At 42.5% G+C, this 23,857-nt stretch overlaps 1 protein-coding gene across 4 annotated transcripts in view; it reads right to left on the reverse strand.

The window, feature by feature from the left end:
• Window positions 1-23,857, reverse strand: part of B3GAT3 (beta-1,3-glucuronyltransferase 3) — a 585,817-nt gene that overhangs the window by 84,909 nt on the left and 477,051 nt on the right. For all 4 annotated transcript variants that reach the window (XM_044085878.1, XM_044085875.1, XM_044085877.1 and 1 more), the window contains exon 5: window positions 21,743-22,033. In XM_044085878.1, the coding sequence (XP_043941813.1) occupies window positions 21,743-22,033 (291 nt within the window). The remainder of the gene's footprint in view (window positions 1-21,742; window positions 22,034-23,857) is intronic.

Consider the following 23,857-nt stretch of genomic DNA (forward strand, 5'->3'; position numbering starts at 1 on the left):
CGTTAAAATCTGACTCGCCTCTGGCCGGGTCACAGAGTCCCTTGTTTAGGTGACATTCCTGAGCCCACCATAAAAATTCCTTTTGAATGCAAGGTATTATTTGAATGACAGTGTCCAGATCCTGGCAGTGCTGTGTCCATACATTTTTGAGATACCATTGCAGCTTCCTCATATGCAGTTTGGCATTGGGAAGCACCAGAATACAAGATGCCATGAACCCTAAGGCTTGAAGGACTGTCCTTGCAGTCAGCCCGGACTGATGAGATAGTTGATGGAAGTAAAGGGAAAGATTCTTTTGTTTGTCCGGGGTTAAAAAGGCCATCTGGGATGCTGTATTCAGTCTTACACCCAGAAAGCACATGTCCTGAGAGGGTACTAGACTGGACTTTATTTCGTTCACAGAATACCCCAGGCATCTTAGCACTGCTATCACATATTCCAAATGATGAAGAAGCTCTTCCCTTCCTAGAGCCAGAATCAGGCAGTCGTCCAAATAAGGATAGATCTGTATTCCTTTTAGCCTGAAGAAAGCTATCACTGGAGCCAGAACTTTCGTGAACACTCTGGGCAGTAGATAAGCCAAAGGGCAATGCAGAGAACTGATAGTGAGAAGTCCCAGCTCGAAAACGCAGATACTTCCTGCAACTTAGTCTGATAGGAACATGAAGGTAAGCCTCCTTGAGATCCAAAGTTACCATCCAATGATCTTTGCCCAGCAGAGGTAAAAGCTGTTGTAACGTCAACATTTTGAACTTGGGAATGTCCAGATAAGTGTTGAGGATAGATAAATCCAAAATTGGTCTCCACGTGTTCCCCTTCTTTGGTACTAGGAACAGGCGAGAATAAAATCCTAGGCCCACTTCTGGCATAGGGACCGGCTGTATGGCCCCTAGTTGAAGTAACAGAGAAATTTGCTTGCGAGCCTCTATTCTTTGTTGAGGAGGAATGTCTGGCATGCCTCTGAAAGGAGGCAAGGTATGGAAATAAAACCTGTAACCTTGGTGTATGATATCCAATACCCATTTGTCTTGGGTAATTAAACTCCAATTTTCTTTGAAAAGTGCCAACCTTCCTCCCAAAGGTGCTGCCAGACGAGAAGGCTCTGGCAGCTGAAAAGGTAGGTCATTGGGTCTGTTTACGAAAGGACTGACCCCTGCCCTCACCAGAAGACTGTGCAGGAGAACTCCCTGTTCTAAGCCTGAAAGAGCCCTGAGCTCTGCCCCTACCACGTCTAGATCTACCCCTAGACTGGGAATCATAAGAAGGATACGTCCACCCTTTAGCAGGCCAATTTCTACTAAACTTTGGAGGCTGAACCTGCAAAAAATCTTTAACAGTCTGCATAGACTTAGCCTTGTCTTCCATTTTCTTTAAAACTGCCTCAACAGGAGAACCAAACAACACATCAGATTGTAAAGGAGCATCTAAAATCCTTGTTTTAACATGGTCAGATAAATTTTGATCCCTCAGCCAGGCGTGCCTGCGAAGAACTGACCCAGTGGCAGCCACCCTAGACGAGGCCTGTACAGCATCAAAACCACATTGCAAAGAATGCTTACCCACCTGTTCAGAAACATGTACCAAATCTTGTAACTCTTTACAATCAATACCTTCCGCCAGAGCATCAACCTTAGACTTCAACTGTGAAAGGAGATAGTTTTGGTATTTTAACATGTGAAATTGGCAATTCAAAGCCCTCATAGCCAGAGTGGAAGAAGTATAAACTTTCTTTCCCCATCTATCCAAGGCCCTGGCTTCCTTATCTGCAGGAACCGGATTCTTGACAACAGAAGCCTTAACACCTTTAGGCCCCTGGCTAACAGTTTCTGGGTCTGCCCTAGGACTCTTAAAAAGATACTTATGAACTTCAGGCACCCTGTAATACCTATCCGGTTTAACAGGAGCAGGAGGCAAAGAATCAGGATTAAGAGAAGCTTCTGTAAAAACATCTTCCACTACATCCAAAACAGGAGGTATAGCCAAAGGCCTATGCTGGGGTAAAACAAAAATTCCTAAGTCATTTCCTGGAATCAGAGAAGTCCAGACCTACCGACTTAAAATGCTCCCTCATGGAATGAAGAGTTTCTGAAAAGAAAAATCCTCAGGAGGAGAAGCAGAAGGAGTAGAATCATCCACATCAGAATCAGAATAAGGAGAGTACTCCTGCAAGTCTTCAGCCAAGACTCTGAAACATCCGAAGCCTGCTCAAAACTCCCTAGCTCAGGCTCCACCCTAGGTCTCTTATCAGGAGGGGCAAAGAACCCTAATCAAAGAAATCAAATCTTCTGCCATTTTAAGCATATGCTTCTTGGGCACAGTTCCAGAAGAACTAGGGGTGACACCAGCTGAAGCTAAACCTGGCCTGCCTCTAGGAGAAGCCTTGGAAACAGAAGGAGAGGGCCTAACCACCCTAGGCAGGGAGGGAGTATAGTAACCTGAGAAGCCCCATCACCCTGACCTGCCTCCTGAGAGGCCACATCCTGCAATAACAAGGTCTCTCCCTGGGATCCCAAAGAAACCTCCGGTGGAACCACCGGCTCCACCGACACCTCTAAAGAACCGGCGTCCGGACGGCGGTTCTTCTAGCCTAGGCTTAACTGCTTTGTCCTTGCGCTTCTTGAAGCGGGCGCCGGAGCATCCGACGGCATTTTATAATTGCACCGCCTTCAGAAGACTAACCTGGCACAATCTAATCTCCTCTTTATAGTGCGCTTATTGAATCTAGCACAAGAGCGACACCCAACAACGTCGTGCTCAGGCCCTAAACAAGGAATACACAAAGTATGATAATCTCTATGCGGTATCTGTTTCCCACAAGAAATGCAGTTATTCACTTTTTCTGACATCCGTTTAACCACTGAGGCAAGAAAAAAACAAAATATTCCCCAACGGGGTACTTAGCCAACTTTGACTCGGTCTGAAACTCCGGAATCGAAAAATTTCAGAACGCCAACCGGCACTTGCAATACTGCTTCTGCATCGGACCATGCGGCAAAAAAGACTGAGGATATGACGTCGGTCATGCGCATTTGTACCCTGACGTCCTGATGTCAGTCAAATGCGCCTTGACCGACATCAGCCTTATACTTTGATATTCGGGCCGACCGAGGACAGCGGACTACCCAAGTGTAAGGACTGCAGCAATGTGAGATGAAGAACATCAGGTACATTTTCATTTAGAGAAACGGTAAGAATGGAGGAGTGTTTTAAAGTTTTCCAGGTTCTGCATTGTCCTTACGGTAGGGGGAAGAGAGTTCCATTTTTGGCTAAGGAAAAAGAGAGGAGTAACTGTCCAGGTGAGCGGTTAGGTTTATGAACACTAATTAGGTTTTGATTTTCAGATCTGAGCGTTCTATTAGGTAGGTGGGGGGAAGGATATCCGAAAGAGCAGGGCATGTAATAGGATTGAAGAGAAGTCTATGGGCTGTGATCAGCTGAAGGTAGTCTAGGTAACATCAGCCACTTTAGAGAGTGGAGGGCTTCACAACAATGGGAGGAGTACTTAGGAGTTAGTGGCAAATTTGGATATTTTGTTATAGCAGACTTCTAGCCTGGAAGTGAGAGAGGTTGACAGGTTTGTTAGCAGGGGAGCACCACACATAAGGGAGAGAAGGAGGTAAGTTGAGGCAAGAGTATGTCTGGAGTGGGTTGAAAGGAAGCGATTGTTCCTGTAGAGCATACCAAGCTTTTGATGACCATGTTTTGAAAGATACGGTTACAGAATTTTAGCTGCTCATCTATAACAATGCCTAGTAATTTAGCATGGGGAGTGACTTTGATAAGCGTGTTTTGGCTTAGTATTTGGAATGAGGTTTTTTCTAAAGAGAAGGTTTTTGATGGTGGAAATATTATGGATTTATTGGCATTTAGGATAGTTTAGGTATATATTGTCTTCTGCAAAGAGTTATTCATTGCAGTTATAAGTATCCATCTGTATGTTTTAAATGTGCCCTCCACCCCCCCATAACTATATATACTAACTCCAGGATCGCACTACAGTGGGGAAAAGGGTATATACCTTTTACTTTAATGTGTCGGTGTTATGAGTTTCAGTCAAATGAGTTTTCAGTGTTTTGAACTTTTGATGTTTTGGTCTCAGTCAAATGAATTTCAGTCATATGAAATTTCGATCATGTGTAGTAGACCCATATAGATATATATATATATATATATATATATATATATATATATATATACACACATATATATATACATATAGATATATATATATATATATATATGTGTGTGTGTGTGTGTGTGTGTATTCACTTACCTGACTTTTAAACGACCGAGATGACAAAACTGAAACTCCAGAAGACTGACCCCGCGGAACACCAACATTTCACTTCAGGTAAGTAAACCCAAATTATTTCTTCCCTAGACATCTCTCAATTTCTCCTCACTGCCTCTAATAATTTAATCTCTTATATCTCTTTAAAATATCTTACAAGTGTCTTAAGTCTCATTTATCACATACTACCCTATGTAACAAATAATATGACTACTGAGTTTTTCCTCACATATTTTCTCCAACTCATGTTGTTGTTTTTCACTGCACTTTACTATATAACACATGTTCGATATTTTATTCTCATTACATTCTTTCACTCTTATGATTTATAGTGCAACATGATACTTTGTGATTTAAAATATCTGTACTTGATGTTTTGTAGTATATCAGGATACTTTGTGATTTAAAATGTCTGTGCTTGCACTTTCTGGCTCAGTCAGACTTTCCCAGTAAACAAATGTCAAATAAATAAATACTATGAAATAAAAGGGGTTAGAGAGATCGCCTTATCACAGAACAGTAATGTGGAATCATTTTCATAATGGACTAACTTAGTTAGGCCAAACTGCAAAGCCATACTGTATATGGTCTAAGTATGGAAGCCAATGGGATTCCATCATTAACTGGTCTTGAGAATACAATGGCATCATTCCAGCGGACTATGTGTGCACCCAACAAGATTATAAACCCCTTTAATGGTTGCATGAATATGACTGCTCCAGATAAGTTTGGAGTATATTATGGTTAACAGTGTCAAAAGCTTTACAAACATGACACATACTACAGCAGCTGAATTAAGCTTGGTATGAGGCCTCTCTGTAACCACAATGGCAGTTTTGGGACCATGCCCAGATTAATGTATATTGTTGCTAGCTAGTAATTTTAATGTGGTCATGACTCATGTTCAAATGTTTTTGTAAAATGACAGGGGTGGAAGTAATCGGCCTGTAGCTGTGTAGCTTAGCAGGCATACCACTTTTATGCACGGAAATAAAAATAGAGAATTTCTGAATCCTAGAACTTTGGCTTCATTACAACTCAATTTACAAGTATATAAACTGGAAAAGCTCCTACTCCCACTCCTACTCTTACATTCTCTAGTGGATGATGTTGGCTGCAGAAGAAGCTGTGCATACCCTGGAGAAGACTTCATGGATAAAGAAATATAGCAGTGGTATAAACTGGAATTCTGGGTATCCAGAAGGCAGAGAAGTTAACAGCCACATGGTTGCAGTAAAGTATCGGTCAATAAAACTCCTTGAAATTTCATCATAGAAGGCAGTGTGCAATGGATTAGGTTGGGTTTCCATACCTGGCTTTAACAGCTGAATTACTGTGGATACGTTTATTTTTGGGTCTGCTGAATAAGAATTTTTTGTTTGTTTTCTTACTAGCTAGCAGTGCTTTGACTGTTCCAAAGCTCTTTGTAAATAATGTTACTTAAATGTGTTTGGACATGGCGGTATAATTTCCAGGCATGATTCCTCAGAACATTAGACAGATTTCTAACACTTCTCTTTTTCCTGTTTTTTCCTGCATTGCCGACAAATTCAGATAAAATTTCACCTCCACATCATTGCCAGTTCTCCTCCAAGAAATACTCTCCACCACTCTACTGCCAATTATCACCAAAGAACAGGTTGCCACTGGGCCCTCTAAAGCTTAAAAAAATAAGCTTCAACGGGGCATGACAATATACCAGCTTGCCTCTTAAACAGCTTAAATCAGGACTTATCAGGCCTATTAGGATCACTATTTAATCACAGTCTCTGGACTGGTTTTGACCCATTAGACTGGAAAAAAAAGCAACAGTCATCCCTCTACATAAAAGTGGACCATCTGCTGATCTGGGAAATTACAGACCCATACACTTGACTAGTCTTATATGTAAGGTCATGGAAAGAATGATCATGGACCTGATAAATAATGACATAGGAAACCTCCAAACACTGGACTTAACCCAATTTGGCTTTGTTAAAAGCAGTTCATGCCTACTGAATCTGGTGGATTTCTTTGAGAAAGTCACTAAGGCCATGGATGAGGGTAAAACAGTACATAATACCTACACTGACCTGGCTAAGGCATTTGACAAATCCCTACTCGGGTATTATAAATAAACTCACAAATCTGGGCATAAATCCCTACATCACAAAATGGACAGCCAACTTGCTCATGGACAGGACACATGTAATTAAAGTGGGTGAATCCAGATCCAGCAAGAAGCTAGCCAATAGTGGTGTGCTACAAGCCTCAGTGCTGGGACTACCCCTGTTTGGAATATAATTCAAAAAGTCAAGGCTAACGTGAAAGGCCTTTGGATGACAAAGTTTGCTGATGACTGCAGTCGATGAATTCTGCAATGATGTAGATATCCTTCAGCAGGGTCTAGATCAGACAAATGATTGGTGCCAGAACCATGGCCTAAAACTAAATGTGAAAACATGCATTATTATACCCTTTGGAAAGTCAAATGCCCCTGCAAATTACAACATCAATAGCACAACCCTAACAGTAGACTCGGAGGTTAGAGATAGGTACACAGTTGGACAGTAGTCTGAATTTTGACTGCCACTTGTCCACAGTGGTGAGGAATACCTTCTATTTGGCACAACTTATTAGTAAAGGTATGGCATCCAGATCCAAGGAAATTACAGTGCAGCTGTACTCAGCCCTCATTAGACCAATAATTGAATGTACTTGACTAAGCACCTACAGCAGCTGGAGCAACCTTAGAGGTGCCTCACAAAGAAAACACAGGGTGCAAACAATATGCCCTATGTGGATAGACTAAAAGCCCTATCCCTTTACTCTGTTTCCTACCAACTATTAAGGGGTGACCTTATACCTGACCTATAATGTACTCACAAATCTAGCCCTGATGAAACTACTACACATCTGCAAGTCAAACAGTACAAGGGTCACCCGATCAAAATCTAAACTTTGTCAGTAACTCAAACAAAACATGCTCGAGACAGAGGTGTGTGTTTCACAGGTTGCCCCTTTTTTGGAACAGACTTCCTATTCATGTTAAGAAGAGCCCTTTCCTGGCCCTCTTCAAATGCAATTTGGCTCAATGTATGGGGAATCGCAAATTCACTCCTGGTTTAGTGCCTATGTCCCTTATGGCGAGGGATAATCTGTAACATGCTCAAGGCATATGCACAAACCCATACCATCCTCTTGCCCCTAGGGGCCACATATTGGGTATAACCATTAGTATTTTTAAGAAGGAATTACTAAAAGTAGCAAACAGACTGCAGAGTCAAGATCGAAATCTGTGACAGGAGTCTTAACTAACCTGTCTGAAAGAACAGTGAACATAAGTGAACTGCAGTTATTGGAACTTCTGGACATTGTGTAATGGTGCCTTACTCTAGTGTTTTAACTGTTCAGCAGTGCACACAATATTACAACGCATTAGCAGCCACAATCAGTTCTCTCCCTGAATACAGCATTTCATCAGAATCTAAATAAGTTTTTAACAAACTACGCTAACATACTGCATTCTGTCTTCTACAGCAGTTTCTGGAATCTGGGTCCAGATGGTTTTCTGTTTCAAATTTTCTGGTAATATATTAACTCAGAACATCAGCCTTTTTCTGTCTCTCTCAGGAATGAATCTTCGCAACAAAGACTTGCATCTTTTAATAAAATTCTTGACCGAGAAAGGTGTCTAAAATGATGTATATTACAAGCATGCTAAACCAGATTCTTTTGGACATTGGTCAACTGGTGTCTCTTCTTTGGATAAATGAAGCATTGTACACACACCAATGAATTCTTGTTTGTCATACTGAAACAGCTGACCAAAAAGGGACACAATTTGCTCATGAAATTAGTTTCTTCTACACCAGTTTCCTTTCATTTCCCAAAGTACTTCATTTCTTGAACACTGGTTTGAATTTACCCCTTCTTGACACTAGGGGGCGAAAGTATACAACAATTCATAGTAGAAATAAGAACACAAACTGCCTCATATCAAGGACATTGTGCTGGTCTCTACTTTGTTTTTATGCAGCTACACAAGACCTTCATATGGAAACATGGGTCTTCCTTCTGCTGTTTCTGAGTATGTCTGACACTAAACTGCATCTGAAAATAATAACTTGTGTCATACACACCAAACACAGCAATCAATAAAAGAAAAGGTGTTCTACAACACAATGATTGGGTAGACATAATTGCTCTTACAGGTATTTACAGTGAAATGCCAGCATAACAGGGCATAATGGTTACAGAGGATAAAGTGACACAGGAGGAAGCAAAGAAAAAAGACAAAGTGTGACACAGTACCTATCCAAGTGTTGAACAACTGATAGTAGAGACTGGTGAAACACTATGTACATTCTCTGTTTAGAAAGCAGGATTAATACAACTACGGACAACTAATTAAGGACAACTACAATCCACTCTGCTACAGGCCCCATGAAGGAGCTCAGTGTCTCTCCAACCTAACACCACTCTTAAGTATTGAACTGCGGTACCACCTTTATCATTCTTATAAGAAAAGCGCAGTCCGGGTCTGAACTGTCTGCAAACAGCTAAAGTTAACTTTGAACCTAACACCACTCAAGTATTCAACTGCGGTACCACCTTTATCATTCTTATAAGAAAAGCGCAGTCTGGGTCTGAACTGTCTGCAAACAGCTAAAGTTAACTTTGAACCTAAGACCACTCAAGTATTCAACTCTGGTACCACCTTTATCATTCTTATAAGAAAAGTGCAGTCCGGGTCTGAACTGTCTGCAAACAGCTAAAGTTAACTGAGTATGTGTCTACCTGTTTGAGCCAATATTCATTTTCCCCTGGAGAGCACTCTGCTTTGGCTTGTAAGCAGCCCCCCCCCACACACACACACACACACACACTCATCTTCCACTTTCTCTCTTATTCCCTTCTATTAGCAAATAGTATCCATAACTTATCAATACTGTTGTTGTTGTGTCTTTCGGCTTTTCCCGGTTAGGGGTCGCCACAGCGGAACTCCGGTCCGCTAATGATTGGCAGTTGATTTTTACATGCTGAGTTGCCAGCCCTAACGCACAACCTTCAACAAAGGTACGCCCATTCACGTATGTCTCCATGCAGGAGACGCTCTAGCTGAGAGTCGAACCATTCAGCGTCTTACTGTGAGGCGACAACGCTACCGCAGCACCACACTGTGCGTTTGTTAATTTAAACTGAGACCACAGTAGCCTACTTATACAAGGTTATCCTGTTTTTCCACCTGAGAAATGGTTAAGAAATGACTTACAGTTTCAGAGCAGTCCTTGGTCAATTGTGATTGTTTCTTAAACACAAACTTGTCTTTGCTTTGGCTCATTAGCAGCAGTACAAAGAAAGTACAGTTTTGTACCTATCATAAATGTAGATGTTCGAGTGTTCACCCTGCTGCAGTCATCACACTTGGGTTATCCTGTCGTCAGGCGGTCCCCGCAGTCGGCTGGATTTCTTCAGTTTTTCTTGCCCCAGATGTCAGGTACCCCCAAAAAGGTGATCCAAATTAGTACCAAAAGGTGTGAACATTGTACAAACACAAAATCCCTTCAGCTATAAGCAAATACATCAGAAAGGCATAGCAAAGATTTAGCCAGTAGATCAGAGGGGTTGGAGGGAGGGTAACCTGGACTGCAGCAGGGTGAACACTCTAACATCTACATTTATGGTAGGTGCAAAACTGTACTATGTTCATCGTGTTACCCTGCTGCAGTCATCACACTTGGGTTGAGTCCCAAAGCTAAGGTAGGGTAGAGGCATCATAGAGGGTTAGTGGAGGCAATGAGGCCCTGCAGAACTGCAGTGGCGAAGCCTGCCCTGGACTTAGAATAAAGAGGCAAGTGATAGTGTTTGGCGAAGGTGTGTACAGAACTCCAAGTTGCAGCTTCTAAAATTTCCTTGGTAGGAACCCCCCCTGAGAAAGGCTGTAGAGGTAGCTGTTGCCCTGGTAGAGTGGGATCTAATGGTAGGAGGAACTGGTTTCCCATGATGGGTACAGCAGAATCGTATGCAATGGCCTATCCATTTAGAAATGGTTTGCTTGGATATGGCCCTTCCTTGAGAAGCTGTAGCATAGGAAACAAAGAGCTGGTCAGTTTTTCTGAAAGCCTTAGTTTTATCCAAGTAGTAACGAAGCTGCCTGTGCATGTCCAAGGAATGCAGGAGTCTCTCACCTTTGTTCTGTGGATTGGGGAAGAAAGTGGGTAGGTGGATGGTTTGATTTAAAACTACACTGGAAACCACCTTAGGCATGAAGGAAGGATTAGTTCGTAGAGAAAATCTGTCTTGATGAAAAATGAGGAAAGGTTCCACTGCCACAAGTGCCTGTAATTCTGAGACTCTCCTAGCAGAGGTTATTGCCAGGAGCAGGGCAGTCTTCCAAGATAAGAACTGAAGGTCTGCAGAAAAAGCTCATTCAAAGGGAGGTAGCGTTAGTTTTTCCAGAACAAAGTTGAGGTCCCATGTTGGTGTAGGGGCTCTTCTAGGTGGTCTAATGTTTTTTTGCCACTCTGAGGAACTGCCTTAGAAGAGGATTTGAAAATAAAGGTGGATTCGTGTCGTAGTGAGCTGAAATAGCTGAAGCATGGATTTTAATAGAGGAGAAGGAAAGTCCTTTATGCAACATCTCAGCTAAATACTGCAGAATGTGAGGCATATGAGGCTGAGTTGTGTCTTGACCTTTAGCTTGGTTCCAAGCACAAAACCTTTTCCATTTGTCCGAGTAAGCCTTCCTGGTGCTTGGCCTCCTGGCCTCTAGAATAACATCCAGTACTGCTTGTGAAACAGGGGCTGGTGGGATGCTTAATTGATTTGCCAGGCAGCCAGGTTTAAGGTTTTGATCTGGCTGTGTAGAATCTGCTTGTCTTGCTGCGTGAGCAAATGAGGTATTTCAGGCAATATCCATGGTGGGCTGTGAGCCATATTCTTCAATAGCGGGTACCAGTGCTGGCGTGGCCAGTCTGGGGCTATGAGAATCAGTCGAGGTTTCTCCTTTTTGACCTTCAAAAGAACCTTTGTGAGAAGAGGTAATGGAGGAAAGGCATATGCTGTCAGGTTTTTCCAACTGAAGGAGAGGGCGTCCACTTTCCAAGCTTGATGGTGGAATGTCCTTGTACAAAATTTTGTCAGCTGGTAGTTTTGAGGACTGGCAAACAGGTCTATATTTGGTAGACCCCATCTTTGAGTTATCATAGTAAATATTTGTGGGTCTAGCTTCCACTCGTGGGGATCTTTGATGTTTCTGCTTAGGTCGTCTGCCAATGTGTTTTTCTGTCCTGGCAGGAATTGAGCTTGTAAATGGACTTGGTAGGCCAGAGCTGTGTTCCATAAGATTATTGCTTGCCTGCAAAGAGGGTAGGAATGTGTGCCCCCTTGTCTGTTTATGTACCACATTACTGTGGTGTTGTCCGTCTTTATTGCAAGTTGTCCTGGCTGTAGTAGATCCTTGAAGGCTGTCACAGCTTTCTGTACAGCTAGCATCTCTTTTTGGCTTATGTGCAGTTTTCTTAGTTCTGCAGTCCATAGGCCTTGAATGCATTGCCCTGCCATGTGTGCCCCCCAGGCATAGCCTGAAGCATCTGTTGTGATAGTTTGCCTGGGTGGGGGCAAGGTGAAAGGCTGACCCTTGTTGAGGTGACATGCCTGTGCCCACCATAGAAATTCCTGTTGAAGGCAGGGAATGAGGGATATCACTGTGTCCAAGCTGTGGCTGTGTTGAGACCATACGCTTTTTAGGTACCACTGTAATTTCCTCATATGCAGTTTTGCAAATGGTATTATCAGAATGCAAGATGCCATGAAGCCCAAAGCCTGCAGAATTTTTCTTGCAGTTAATTGGGTCTTTGTTGCCATTGTCTTGAAATATTGAGCCAGATGTAATTGCTTGTCTGGTGTAAGATAAGCCTTCTGGGCCGTTGTGCCTAAGCTGGCACCCAGGAATGTCATTTTTTGTGAGGGTACTAGTTTTGACTTATTTTCGTTTACTGTGTAGCCCTGACAATTTAGTAGATGCTTCACAAAAGCCAGATGTTGTACAAGAATGTCTTTTCTTTCCGCATGGATGAGGCAGTCGTCCAGATATGGATATATTTGAATTCCTCTTTGTCTGCAGTATGCAATTACTGGTGCCAGGCATTTTGTGAATACTCTGGGCGCAGTAGATAAGCCAAAGGGCAGTGCAGAGAATTGATAATGGGTTGAACCTACAATGAAACAGAGGTATCTTCTGCAACTTTGTCTGATAGGGACATGCAGGTATGCCTCCTTGAGGTCCAACGTTACCAACCATGCTTCCTTGCCCAACATGGGAAGTAGCTGCTGTAGTGTTAGCATCTTGAATTTGGGAACTTGTAAGTAAGTGTTTAGAATTGAAAGGTCCAGAATTGGTCTCCAAGCATTTTCTTTTCTGGGTACTAGGAAGAGTCTTAAGTAAATTCCTTGGCCTTGCTCTTGAGTTGGTACCCTTTGAATGGCTCTCATGGCCATGAGAGCTGTAATTTGTTTTTGAGCCTCTGCCCTTTGATTTTTGTGGCAGGTTTGGCATTCCTCCTTTAATTGGCAAGGTGTGAAAGTGGAATCTGTATCCTTGTAAAATTATGTCTAGGACCCATTTGTCCTTTGTGACCATGTGCCAGTTGTCTGCAAATAGTGCTAGTTTTCCCCCCAAGGGGGCTGACAAAAAAGCTTTGTTTGGCCAGCTGAGGTGCAAGTCCTTGAGTTTGCCTTCTGGTGGGTTGAGACCTGTCTTCTCCTCCCTTCTGGGTTGGAGTGCCCCATTGTCGAGGCTTATACTGAGCTTGTGGTTGTCCTCTGCCCCTTGGGCGCCTGTATTTACCCCTCTGAGGCCTGTCAGTGGCTGGAAAGGACCATTATTTTGTTGGCCAGTTTCTGCTGAAGCGAGGGGGTTGTACTTGTAGGAAATCTTTAACTGTCTGCATTTATTTAGCCTTATCTTCCATTTTCTTTAAAACTTCTTCTGCTTTAACACCAAAAAGAACATCCTGCTGTAAGGGAGCATCTAGTAGTTTTGCTTTAACATGATCAGGCAGACTTTGTTCCTTTAACAAGGCATGCCTACGTATAACTGATCCAGTGACAGCTGCTCTGCAGGAGGCCTCTAAAGAATCAAACCCACATTGTAAGGTATGTTTGCCCACCTGCTCGGTGGCGTGCAACAAATCCTGTACTTCTTTCATTTCAGATTGTTGAGGGAGGGTGGTTATCTTTTGTTTTAACTGAGAGATCAGAAATTGCTGATACTTAAGCATATGAAATTGACAGTTTAGTGCTCTCATAGCTAAAGTGGCTGAGGTGTAAACCTTTTTCCCCCATCTGTCTAGTGCTCTTGAATCCCTTTCAGAAGGTACTGGATTTTTAGCCATGGAAGCCTTAGCCCCCTTGGGACCCTGGGAGATAGTCTCTGGGTCAGCTACTGGGCTTTTGTAAAGGAATTTCTGGGAATCAGGTACTCTGTAGTATCTGTCAGGCTTGGCCGGGGCAGGAGGTAGAGAGTCAGGGTTGAAACTGGATTCTAAGTAGACATCATCCACAATGTCCAAAACAGGAGGGATGGCTAGAGGTCTGTGTTGGGGGAGTAAAAGAAACTCTCTGAGCCTTTTCTTGGAATCAGAGTAATCCTGACCTTCCCAGTGAAAACGTTCCCTCATAGTGTGTAAAGTTTCCCCAAAAGTGTAATCTTCTGAAGGAGAAGCTGAGGGAATAGAGTCCTCGGCATCAGAATCTTCATAAGGAGAGAAGGAATAGTCTTGATCCTCAGAGGAATCCGAAGAAATAGACAGTTGTTCAGAGGAAGCAGAATCTTCCTCTTGTCTAGGCCTTTTGTCAGGAGGAGGCTGTGAACCCCTGATAAGAGAAATCAAATCTTCAGCCATTTTGAGCATCTGTTTCTTAGGCATAGGGCCTTGAACAGGAGACTGAAGTGAAGCCTTTTTCGATTTAGAAGGAGTCTTCGACTTGGCAAACGTTTTGACTGTAAGCGTAGTCGGTCTGAAAACGCCTTCAGAAACCGATGGCGTTTAAGAAGTACCAACGTCCTTGGAAGGTAAATCGTTGGAAGGGCCTGAAGTAAAAGGCTGCGTCGGCCTAGTACATTCCGTCAAAATATCTGTAGCGGTCTTGGGTTCCAGAACTGCGGTAGTCAGAGGCTGCGTCGGAGCCTCACTGATAACCGGAGACCGGATCAACCAAGGCCTTGGAATCGGGCTTAGGCCTGGGCTGTCGGTCCTTGTCCCTGCGTTTTTCTGTGCACGCCGGTAGTCGGTAGCTCCGACGGCATGTTATAGTTAAATTTTCTACCAAAAAAGTGTCGTGCGAAATCAAATCGTCTTTTAATAGTATGTTTATTAAATCTAGCACAAAAACGACAAGAAGTGACATCGTGATCAGGGCCTAGGCAAGGTATGCAATAAGAATGAAAATCCTTATGAGGTATTTGCTTCCCACAAGAAATACAATTGTTAACTTTTTCTGACATCGGTCTGAGGCAAGAAAAGTTTCCCCAACGGGGTACTTAGCTTTATAGAAGACTTCGGTCTGAAATTCGAATTCGAAAATCTCAGGAGTTGGCCGACCGGCACTTGCGAACTGCTTCTGCTTCAGGCACCGCGCGGCAAGAAAGACTGGAGAAAATGGTTGCAATATATGTGCCCCTGGCGCACTGACATCAGGGATGAGGCGACAGCAACCGACGTCGGACCAAGACTTTGGAAATCTGGCCGACTGCGGGACCACCTGACGACAGGATAACCCAAGTGTGATGACTGCAGCAGGGTAACACGATGAACATCTGCCTGCTCACACCCTTGTTCTCCCCTCCCCCTTCCCTGTTTATTACCTTAAGACAATCCCAAAGTTAATAAATATTACCTGTGGCAGGCACAATTTTTAAAACTACAACCACCCTTGTCACTATCATATGTTCATTTATCAGTTAACTCTGTTACCTGATTGTTTCCAGCCCCCTCATAAGAGCAACTAACAGGGTCTCTACCCGCTTTGCTCCCCACCCTGCCCCCTATTCCCTCCCGCCCCCAGTGGTCCCACCTTTATTACACTCACAAACCCATCCCATCTTTCCAGTAGCCAACCACAGCGCTAACCCAACACTACCTCCTCCATCTTCCCACTAATATCACACCTCCTCAACTAACATGTACAAGCATACTTTACCTATGCCCACTGCATGCACTCTCCTTGCATATCTTACATCCTACCAAAGCTCCATCATTCCCCCACTCAACCACTACCACTGTACTACTACTCACACCACCACTCATGTCTCACCCTCACTCAGCTCCCCTCCCACCAACTCAAGAAACATCCCTATGCACCCCCCACATATTCTACCAACTATATTACTCAAACATAAAGCATCCCTACAACTTAACACAGTAACCCTCCCACCATACCTATTACCCAAAGAGCACAATCATAAAGTTTCCCTTATAAACAAACACATTCAAAAACTGAGAAAACTAATAAACTCATGCATATCTAAACTAGCCCTAAGTGGAGATATCCACCCCAACCCTGGCCCTACCATCTCCAACCCCAATCCTCATAATCAGACTAGAAACCACAACTTCTCCCATATTACAGCCAATAGAAAGAAAAGTGACTTCCTTCTACTAAGCCTAAATATTAGAAGTATATCCAACAAAGTCCATGAACTCCATGCCACCATAGCCTTGTACTCCCCAGATATAGTCATCCTGACAGAAATCTAACTAAAACCTCACATTACCAGTGAGCAAATACTCCCTACAGGTTTTGGCATACTAAGAGTAGACCGGCTAAACAAGAAAGGAAGCGGTGTAGCTATAATATTTAAACAGCATCTAAACATCCAGATCTTAAAATCATCAGCTCCACAAATAGGCAATGAAGAAATAATATAGACCAACCTCAAAATAAGCCAAAACAAAACCATCAACATAATAGGATGCTACTTCCCACCTGGCCAAAACATCCCTCCACTAGAAAACCTCCTCAGCTGGTCTACCCACCATCTCCTCCAAGAAACTATCATTTTAGGTGATTTCAATATTGACTGTCAATTCTGTTCTGGCAACCATCCAACCCATCATGTAAACCTTCATGGCTTCACCCAACTAGTCCAGTCGCCAACCAGGATAAATAAAAACTCCAGCAAGCACACTACACTGGACTGGATACTAGTCAGTAAGAGCCCCCAGTCATATATAACAGGCTGCTTATCAGATAGCCTCAGTGATCATTCCCCAACATTCCTACTCAAAAAATACCTATACCAAGCTAAACCTGTCATCTAACGTCAAATACGTAAAAAACTAAACTTTAACCCACGCACATTCATCTCCTCCCTCAAAGAATGTAACTGGCATCCTCTAAAGTACCTCAGTCATGATGACGCAGTTGAATTTTTTAATACTACCTTCCTGAGCAACCTTAATTACCATGCCCCCATAAGACTTTCCAGAATCAAAGCACAACCCTCCCCATGGCTACAGAAAACCACTAAGTCAGAAATGAAAAACAGGGATAAAGCCTGGGAGCACTGGTGCAAAACCAAAACCCCCTCAACTAGACAGAAATTCCTAGAACTAAGCAATAGAGTCAAAAAGCTAATAAAACAGGATAAATTCCAATACTACCAGTCTGCCCTAGACTCCTCCCAACACAGCCCCAAACAATTCTGGTCCTCCATAAACTCCATCCTCCACCCAGGTAAAGTCAGTACCCTTCCTCCTAACATCCCTCACTCCTCAGAAAATATTGCTACCTCATTCAACACACACTTCACACAAACCATACTATCACTAGCTAAACAACACAACCCCCCTCCCCTCCAACCTACACCTTCAACTAGTAATCTCCCCACTGCCTTCTGTTTTTCTCCTGTACCTACCTCCAACATAAAAAAACTCTTAACTAAACTTAAGCCCACCAGATTAGCAGCAGACAACCTCCCAAGTGAATACCTACAAATCGCAGCTGATGCTCTGGCCTACCCAGTATCCACCTTGATTAACCGATCTCTGTCAGAAAGTTACATTCCCACACTGTGGAAAGTATCACATATAATTCCCCTCCACAAAGGCAGACCCTCCACAGAACTAACCAATTACCGCCCCATAGCTATCCTCTCTCCACTCTCTAAAATACTAGAGAGATGCATACACTCTCAGGTCTCAGACTACCTCCTTACTAACAACCTCCTTTCCAATACTCAGCATGGTTTCCGACCAAACCATAGCACCACCACTGCCTTACTCTCCTTTACTAACACTATCCTTTAGCATAAAAACAATGGCTATCTCTCCTCTGCTACTTTCCTAGACCTATCTAAAGCATTTGACATGGTCCCACACAAACAACTTATCTCTGTCCTCAATAACCTATCCTTCTCACAATCAATCACCAACTGGTTTCAGAGTTACCTGTCTGACCGCCAACAATACGTTGTATGGCAGAATGACATATCTCCCCAACTACCTGTCTCCATAAGGGTTCCCCAAGGATCCATCCTTGGACCCCTACTCTTCTCTGTTTTCACCAATAATCTAGCCTCTGCCACCAAGCATGGCGCACTCATACAATATGCAGATGACTCAACCATCATCTGCTCAGCCCAGTCCCTACACAAACTGCAAAAAGTCACACAGGAAGCCTTTTCCTCTGTTGAAACTTGGTTATCCGATGCCCAATTAATACTCAACCCAAACAAAACTAAACTACTCATCTTCCAACCCACCAAACATACTCAAAACAACTCTCACTTTAACATCACAGCAAAAGACAACACCACTATATACCCAACTGAACACACCAAATTGCTAGGAGTGGAAATAGACAATAAACTAAAATTTGACATTCACATATCCATGACCATAAAAAAAGTCCACAAAAAACTATGAGCGCTATACAGAAATAAGCAACTTCTCACCAAAGCAGCAAAGATTTCAATAGGAAATTCCCACCTTATCTCCACCCTACTTTATGCCTCTCCAATATATACCAACCTAAGGCAATGCGATCTAAACAAGCTAGAGACCTGCTACAACAAAATCGCCAAATTCGCCACAGGGGCATCCTACCGTAGTCACCACTGTCTCTCACTTGCTGAACTGGGCTGGCTTGAACTCCCTCACCTCCTTCAATGGTATCAACTCTCACTCGCCCACAAACTAGTAAACCATCCACTAAATGTCCCATCCCTCCAGAATCTACTCCAACCCTATCACACCACCAGACCACTAAGATCCAGCAACAAAAATTACTTGCAGATCACTAAAGCCAATAACTCTGCTGGTGAAGCACTATTCTCTTGCGCCATAGCCAAATTATGGAACTCCCTCCCACCCACAATTACCTCCATACCATCATGCACCCACTTCAAAACTTTACTAAAAGCGCATCTAAAAATATGCTGGCTATGCCCTTGCAACTCCCACTCTAATATCACCCACCCCATCCAACCACTACCTTTCTTTCCACTCCACTAACTACCTTGATTATAGCAAGCTCAGATGCTCATAAGCCAGTACTTATTATACAGCAGGAACTTCTTCTTGTAACATTTGTTAATGTCGGTTATGTACTTCACAGATAAAGTTTCTAGTTGTCTACTGATGTACTATGTTCTTCATCTTTAAATATGTTGTAAGTAATTGCTATGTAAATTGTTAATCGCTATGTAATCCAATGTAACTACTGTCTGTTTATTTTAACTGTGGAGCTTTTCTCCCCGGGCCTCCACTGAAAATGGACCTACATCCAGTCGGACACTCCCGGTCAACAAATATAAATAAATAAAAATAAATAGGATGTAAAGTGATTGTTAGTCCCTTTACACAATGCTGCATGTAAGAAAAAATAGACAATTATTGGCCTGCTACTCTCATTTTTGTCTCACTGAGGGTTATGCTGAAAATTCTTTTGAGTGGATTGTGGAGTTCCTAAATGCTGATTATTCTGCAAATGAGTAAGTGCAACATCTTCACTCAGAAGCAGTCTTGCTATTACAAAATGATCTACTTCTACGGCGGGGTGGGTGATCACTGAGAGAAACAGAACCATGAGGATATGGAGTGCCTTAAATCTTAAAGGAGGATGGTGGGGAAACTAAAAGGCATGGGGGTGGGTAAAAATTTATAGTGGTACATAGGCTCAATGATGGAAGCAGATGATGGCAGTTGAGCATGAAATTTTTGCAGAAAAAGCAGACGAAGTGACGTGACAAATAGTTCAGTATTACTTAGCTCTGTGGTATACAGATAAAATGAACAGTAGCAGCTCAGGCCCTGAAAAGCCAAGTGGGAAGGATGGAAAATGAGTGACATACAGCCTGTCAATCCAAGGGGAGGGATTGGTTGTTTTCAGGTGGCCACAGGTACTCCCATATTTATGGAGGTATGTATGCATCTCTAGAAGGTGTAGGAGGTCCTTGTGCCAACAGTGGTGCTCACATCCTCCAACACAACTGAGTTTAGAGACAAATGAGAAGAATATTCCCATAGCTAATACTCTAAATGTTAGAGGGCTGCCAGGGGATGTAATGGCAAGGGGATCCCTGACCACGAGACAATTAGGGTCCACCCTGAAAGTGTCTAGTCCTGGTCTGAGGGTATGAAGCTAAATTCACAGGTCATTGGGACAAGGACACCTCCCATGACAACTGGACAGATGAATGAGAGTTGGCAAGGGCACAAACTCCACTAATCCTGTCTGGATGACCGTTCCCAACAGACAACTTTTGGTCATATGCAGGTGAGCCTTTCTGAATCCAAGAACAAATGGGCTTGAGAAGTTTGAGAGGACAGCTTGCTGGCCAACAGAAAGTAACAAACAATGGCTGGCAAGTCAATCGCAGCAAGCCGTCATTTGTCTGAGGCAGGTCAGCTCGGACTCAGGTTTCAGTGGGGAGAGCGTGGAGGTGGAGAACAAGTAGGGTTAGGATAGGTAGGAGGGCTGAGGTGGGCTGGGCTGGGCTGTCCAGGGGACGGGTTGAAAAAGCTGGGAACAAAGCAAATCAGTCATAGAGTTTGAGCCTACCAAGCCCACACTGTCATACTGGTGTAATGAACTAGTAACCAAAGTGAACGTGGCAGGGGTACACATGCTTCTGCTAGGGAGACAGCAATGCCGGAGCTCAGAGGAGATGGTAATGAGGGAGGGGGTTCTCCCAGGAAGACCGTGCAGGACACCCCCCAGGACCAGCAAGCCAGTCCTTTTCCTACCACCTGTCTCTCACTGGGAACAGAGAGACTATAGGGATTCCTGCAGCAGGAACAAATGCACCACAGGGCTATCGCCTAGCCTGGAAATGCCTAGCTCCCATACCCTCAGAATGACTGGTCAACTAGATGCCAGTACTGGAACCAATGGGCAAGGTCCCAGAGGGAGAAAAAAAAGGCTGGTGGAGAGTCTCCTAAGGAGATCAGGTAATTTTTTTTATTTTTTTTTGGGGGTAACTAGACAAGTGTCAGCTAGTAACTATGCAAAAACAAGTTTAAAGATCTGCATTATAGTAACAGTGGATGTAGAATCCACAGAAATAACACCTGCTACAAACTGTGACCTCGGGGAGGAGAGGAAAAGAAAAAGGTGTAAGGACTATAATTAACTCTAGATCATATTATGCAAGTCAGAGTAAATGGACAGATCAGTGGTGAAGTTCAAGAGGATGTTACAGTACAAATGTTAGGGGGGAGAAGACTGCATAGATAAAGCGGAAACTTTCTAAGACAGAAAATAAAGCTGTGGAACACCTCCTCTTGCGGCACTACTGAGAAAGGGATATTAAGCTAAAAAACATGAATGAGATAGTTACTAAAAGGAAAGGGAAGACAAGATGGTACAGAGCAAAAATCATACAACTCACCACATACACAATGGCAGAAAGGTGGAAGGGAAAAGAAGTGGATATGGTACACACAGAATAAATGCTCAAGGGCAAGAAGTGTGGGGTGAAGAAGTAGATGGCATTTAGAGACAGAGAGGGATGAGTCAAGGTTCACTTAAAAGAAATACTGTAGAAAAGAGGGGGTAGTGAGGAACCAAGGAACATACAACTAGGGGGAAATGGTTAATCATAAGGGAGGAGTTACAAGGAAAACTAGGTCAACTGAAGAAATGGGATTTATGTAGAGAAAGTTGTGTAAGATCTAACCATAACAGTGTATGTCCTACTTCTCACTGCTACAGTATTCTTTATACTTGGGATATCCTGCCAAGGACAGCCTAACATCAGATCAGCATACAAAAGCCTTTACACCTCCAAGGAGGGAGATCCAAGTTGTAATCTGGCAGCATAGTACCAATAAAAATAAATAAGACCTTTGGTTATAAAAGCTATTTATTATCTACTTTCACAAAGGGCTTAACTGTTCAAAGGAATAAAAGCAGAGAAACCACTGCTAAATAACAGACATAATTTCTTTGCAAAGACATGCATACCTTGGTGCAGTTATCAGCTTTCGGTTCTAGCTCTTCAATGGAGACTAAAGACTGGAGCAAACTGCTTTCTACATATCCTCGTTCGGCTTTCAAGTCAAACTTTGCATCTTTATTGGCTAGCAACAGCTGCAGATTTACAGCAAAACCTGCCATGTCCATTGGAAATGGACGATTTGGCTTCCAGGCACTGTAAAATCCAACTACTTTTCCATTTTCAGCCAAGGGGCGTTCAAACCGTAGACCCCCAACCAGACCCACAGGCCAAACAGAAACTCTCTTTGTGTTACGCATCTAGCAGAAGAAAAAAAATAAAACTAAATCAGTAGATGACACATTGCAGAAAGGCCCCACACATATGACAAGCGCCTTAAAAACCACATAGTGAAAATTATAAAAACCGATGAAGATAAAATTAAGAACTCCTGTAAAAATAACAAATACATAAAATTAAGGCTTTAACTGCAATATTAGAAATGGGAAAAGTTGTTGCATAGGATTAAATGGAAAATGGTGTGTTAAAATACAGCTTGTGTAGTCTGACAGCTGCCCAGAATTTGCAGATTTCCAGACCCAAATAATTTGAGATCAAATGGTTTACAATGTATTTCATATAATTATCAAATTGGTTCCACAGTATTGTGCTAAAGTTTGTCACTAAACACAAATGCAAATTCTGTGCACTATAATGATTTACTTGCAACAAAACATCTCTGCAACTGATTACAAGCACTTACATAAGAACCTATTAGCCGAAAAACATTCAAAGAAATTTCTTACAATGATTTGTTTGCAGAATGAATCCAGAGCAGTGACAGCAATAATGCATAAAGGATGAAGTGGGTAAAAAATTGTCAAGTTTGTAAGTAAGCAGAATACAGACTGAGGTGCGTATCAGAAATGAATAACTAAAGGTTGTGGCATAATGCTGCATTATGTGTTTTAGACACTGACATTCATAGACTTATTTCTGTACTCATAATATGGACATCTGCATTTTTTTACACATTTTTAAGTTGTTTATGGACTATAAAGACGTGCTGTGTAATATTTTAATGCAAAAAAGTCCTTCTAACATGCCCTGAGCTTTTTTAACAGGCACTGCATTCTTATCTAGATTTTAAACATAATGTTGCATTCATTATGTTAGAGAGAGAAACTATTTTACTTTTAACTTTAATATAAAAAACTGCAGAAGTTATATGACTGTCTTAACCAAAATGCATATTAACTCTTTACATTGTCAGTTTTGAGTACATCTGCCCACTAGATTAAAGTCATCTTAAACAATAATAATAAAATACTTAAACCCCACTTGCAGGGTAACTTCACACATTAGCAAATCACTGCTTCTCACAGAATTCTGAGATGCCTATAAGACAGATGGGGGCTACAATACATACAAATGTTGAAAATTGGCAAAAAGGTTGGCAAATGGCCAAATTACTAGCCCATCTTAAATGCTACAGACCAGTAGTGAGATGGTGCTGTAGCATTTACTGCTGCACAGACCAGTAAACGAAACTGCTGTTAATGGCTTGGATGAAAATGATTGTGCAGCAGGTTTAGTGCTTTGCAAATGTAAGACTAGAGGACCAAATTGCTACTTCTGGAATATTTTTAGAGTCCCTCCTTTTCAGTATGCCATCAATGAACTAAGGCTCTAGTGGAATGTGCCTTAAGCTTGTATGGAATAGCTTTGCCAAGGTGGGAGTAACAAAACACAATAGCAGAGGTCAACAACCTTAAAATGAGCCAAGAAGGCAAGTTCAAATGGAGACATAATTCCTCTAACACAAAACTGAGATCCCAAGTGGGAGGAATCTGTTTACAAGGGGTCTCATTTACAAATCTCCTTTTAGAAGCATTTTAATAACTGAGAAGACATAAGAGGATCCATGGGCAGACATGCTGAAATGGCTGCAAGATGAACCCTGACAGGTGCATAAGGGAGGCCAGAGGATAGTAACTCACACAAATATTTGAGCGCCAGAGGAGCAAAATCATTGATGAGTTATTTACTAGACACCAACTAGAAAATCTTTACCATTTGCTAATTTATGACTTGTTAGTAGCAGGCTTTCTTACCATCTCAGTACCTGCTGTATATCCTCATGA

This window comes from Protopterus annectens, chromosome 10.part0, assembly GCF_019279795.1.
Source record: "Protopterus annectens isolate FY-2018-M chromosome 10.part0, PAN1.0, whole genome shotgun sequence".
In the NCBI taxonomy this organism is placed as follows: Eukaryota; Metazoa; Chordata; order Ceratodontiformes; family Protopteridae; genus Protopterus; species Protopterus annectens.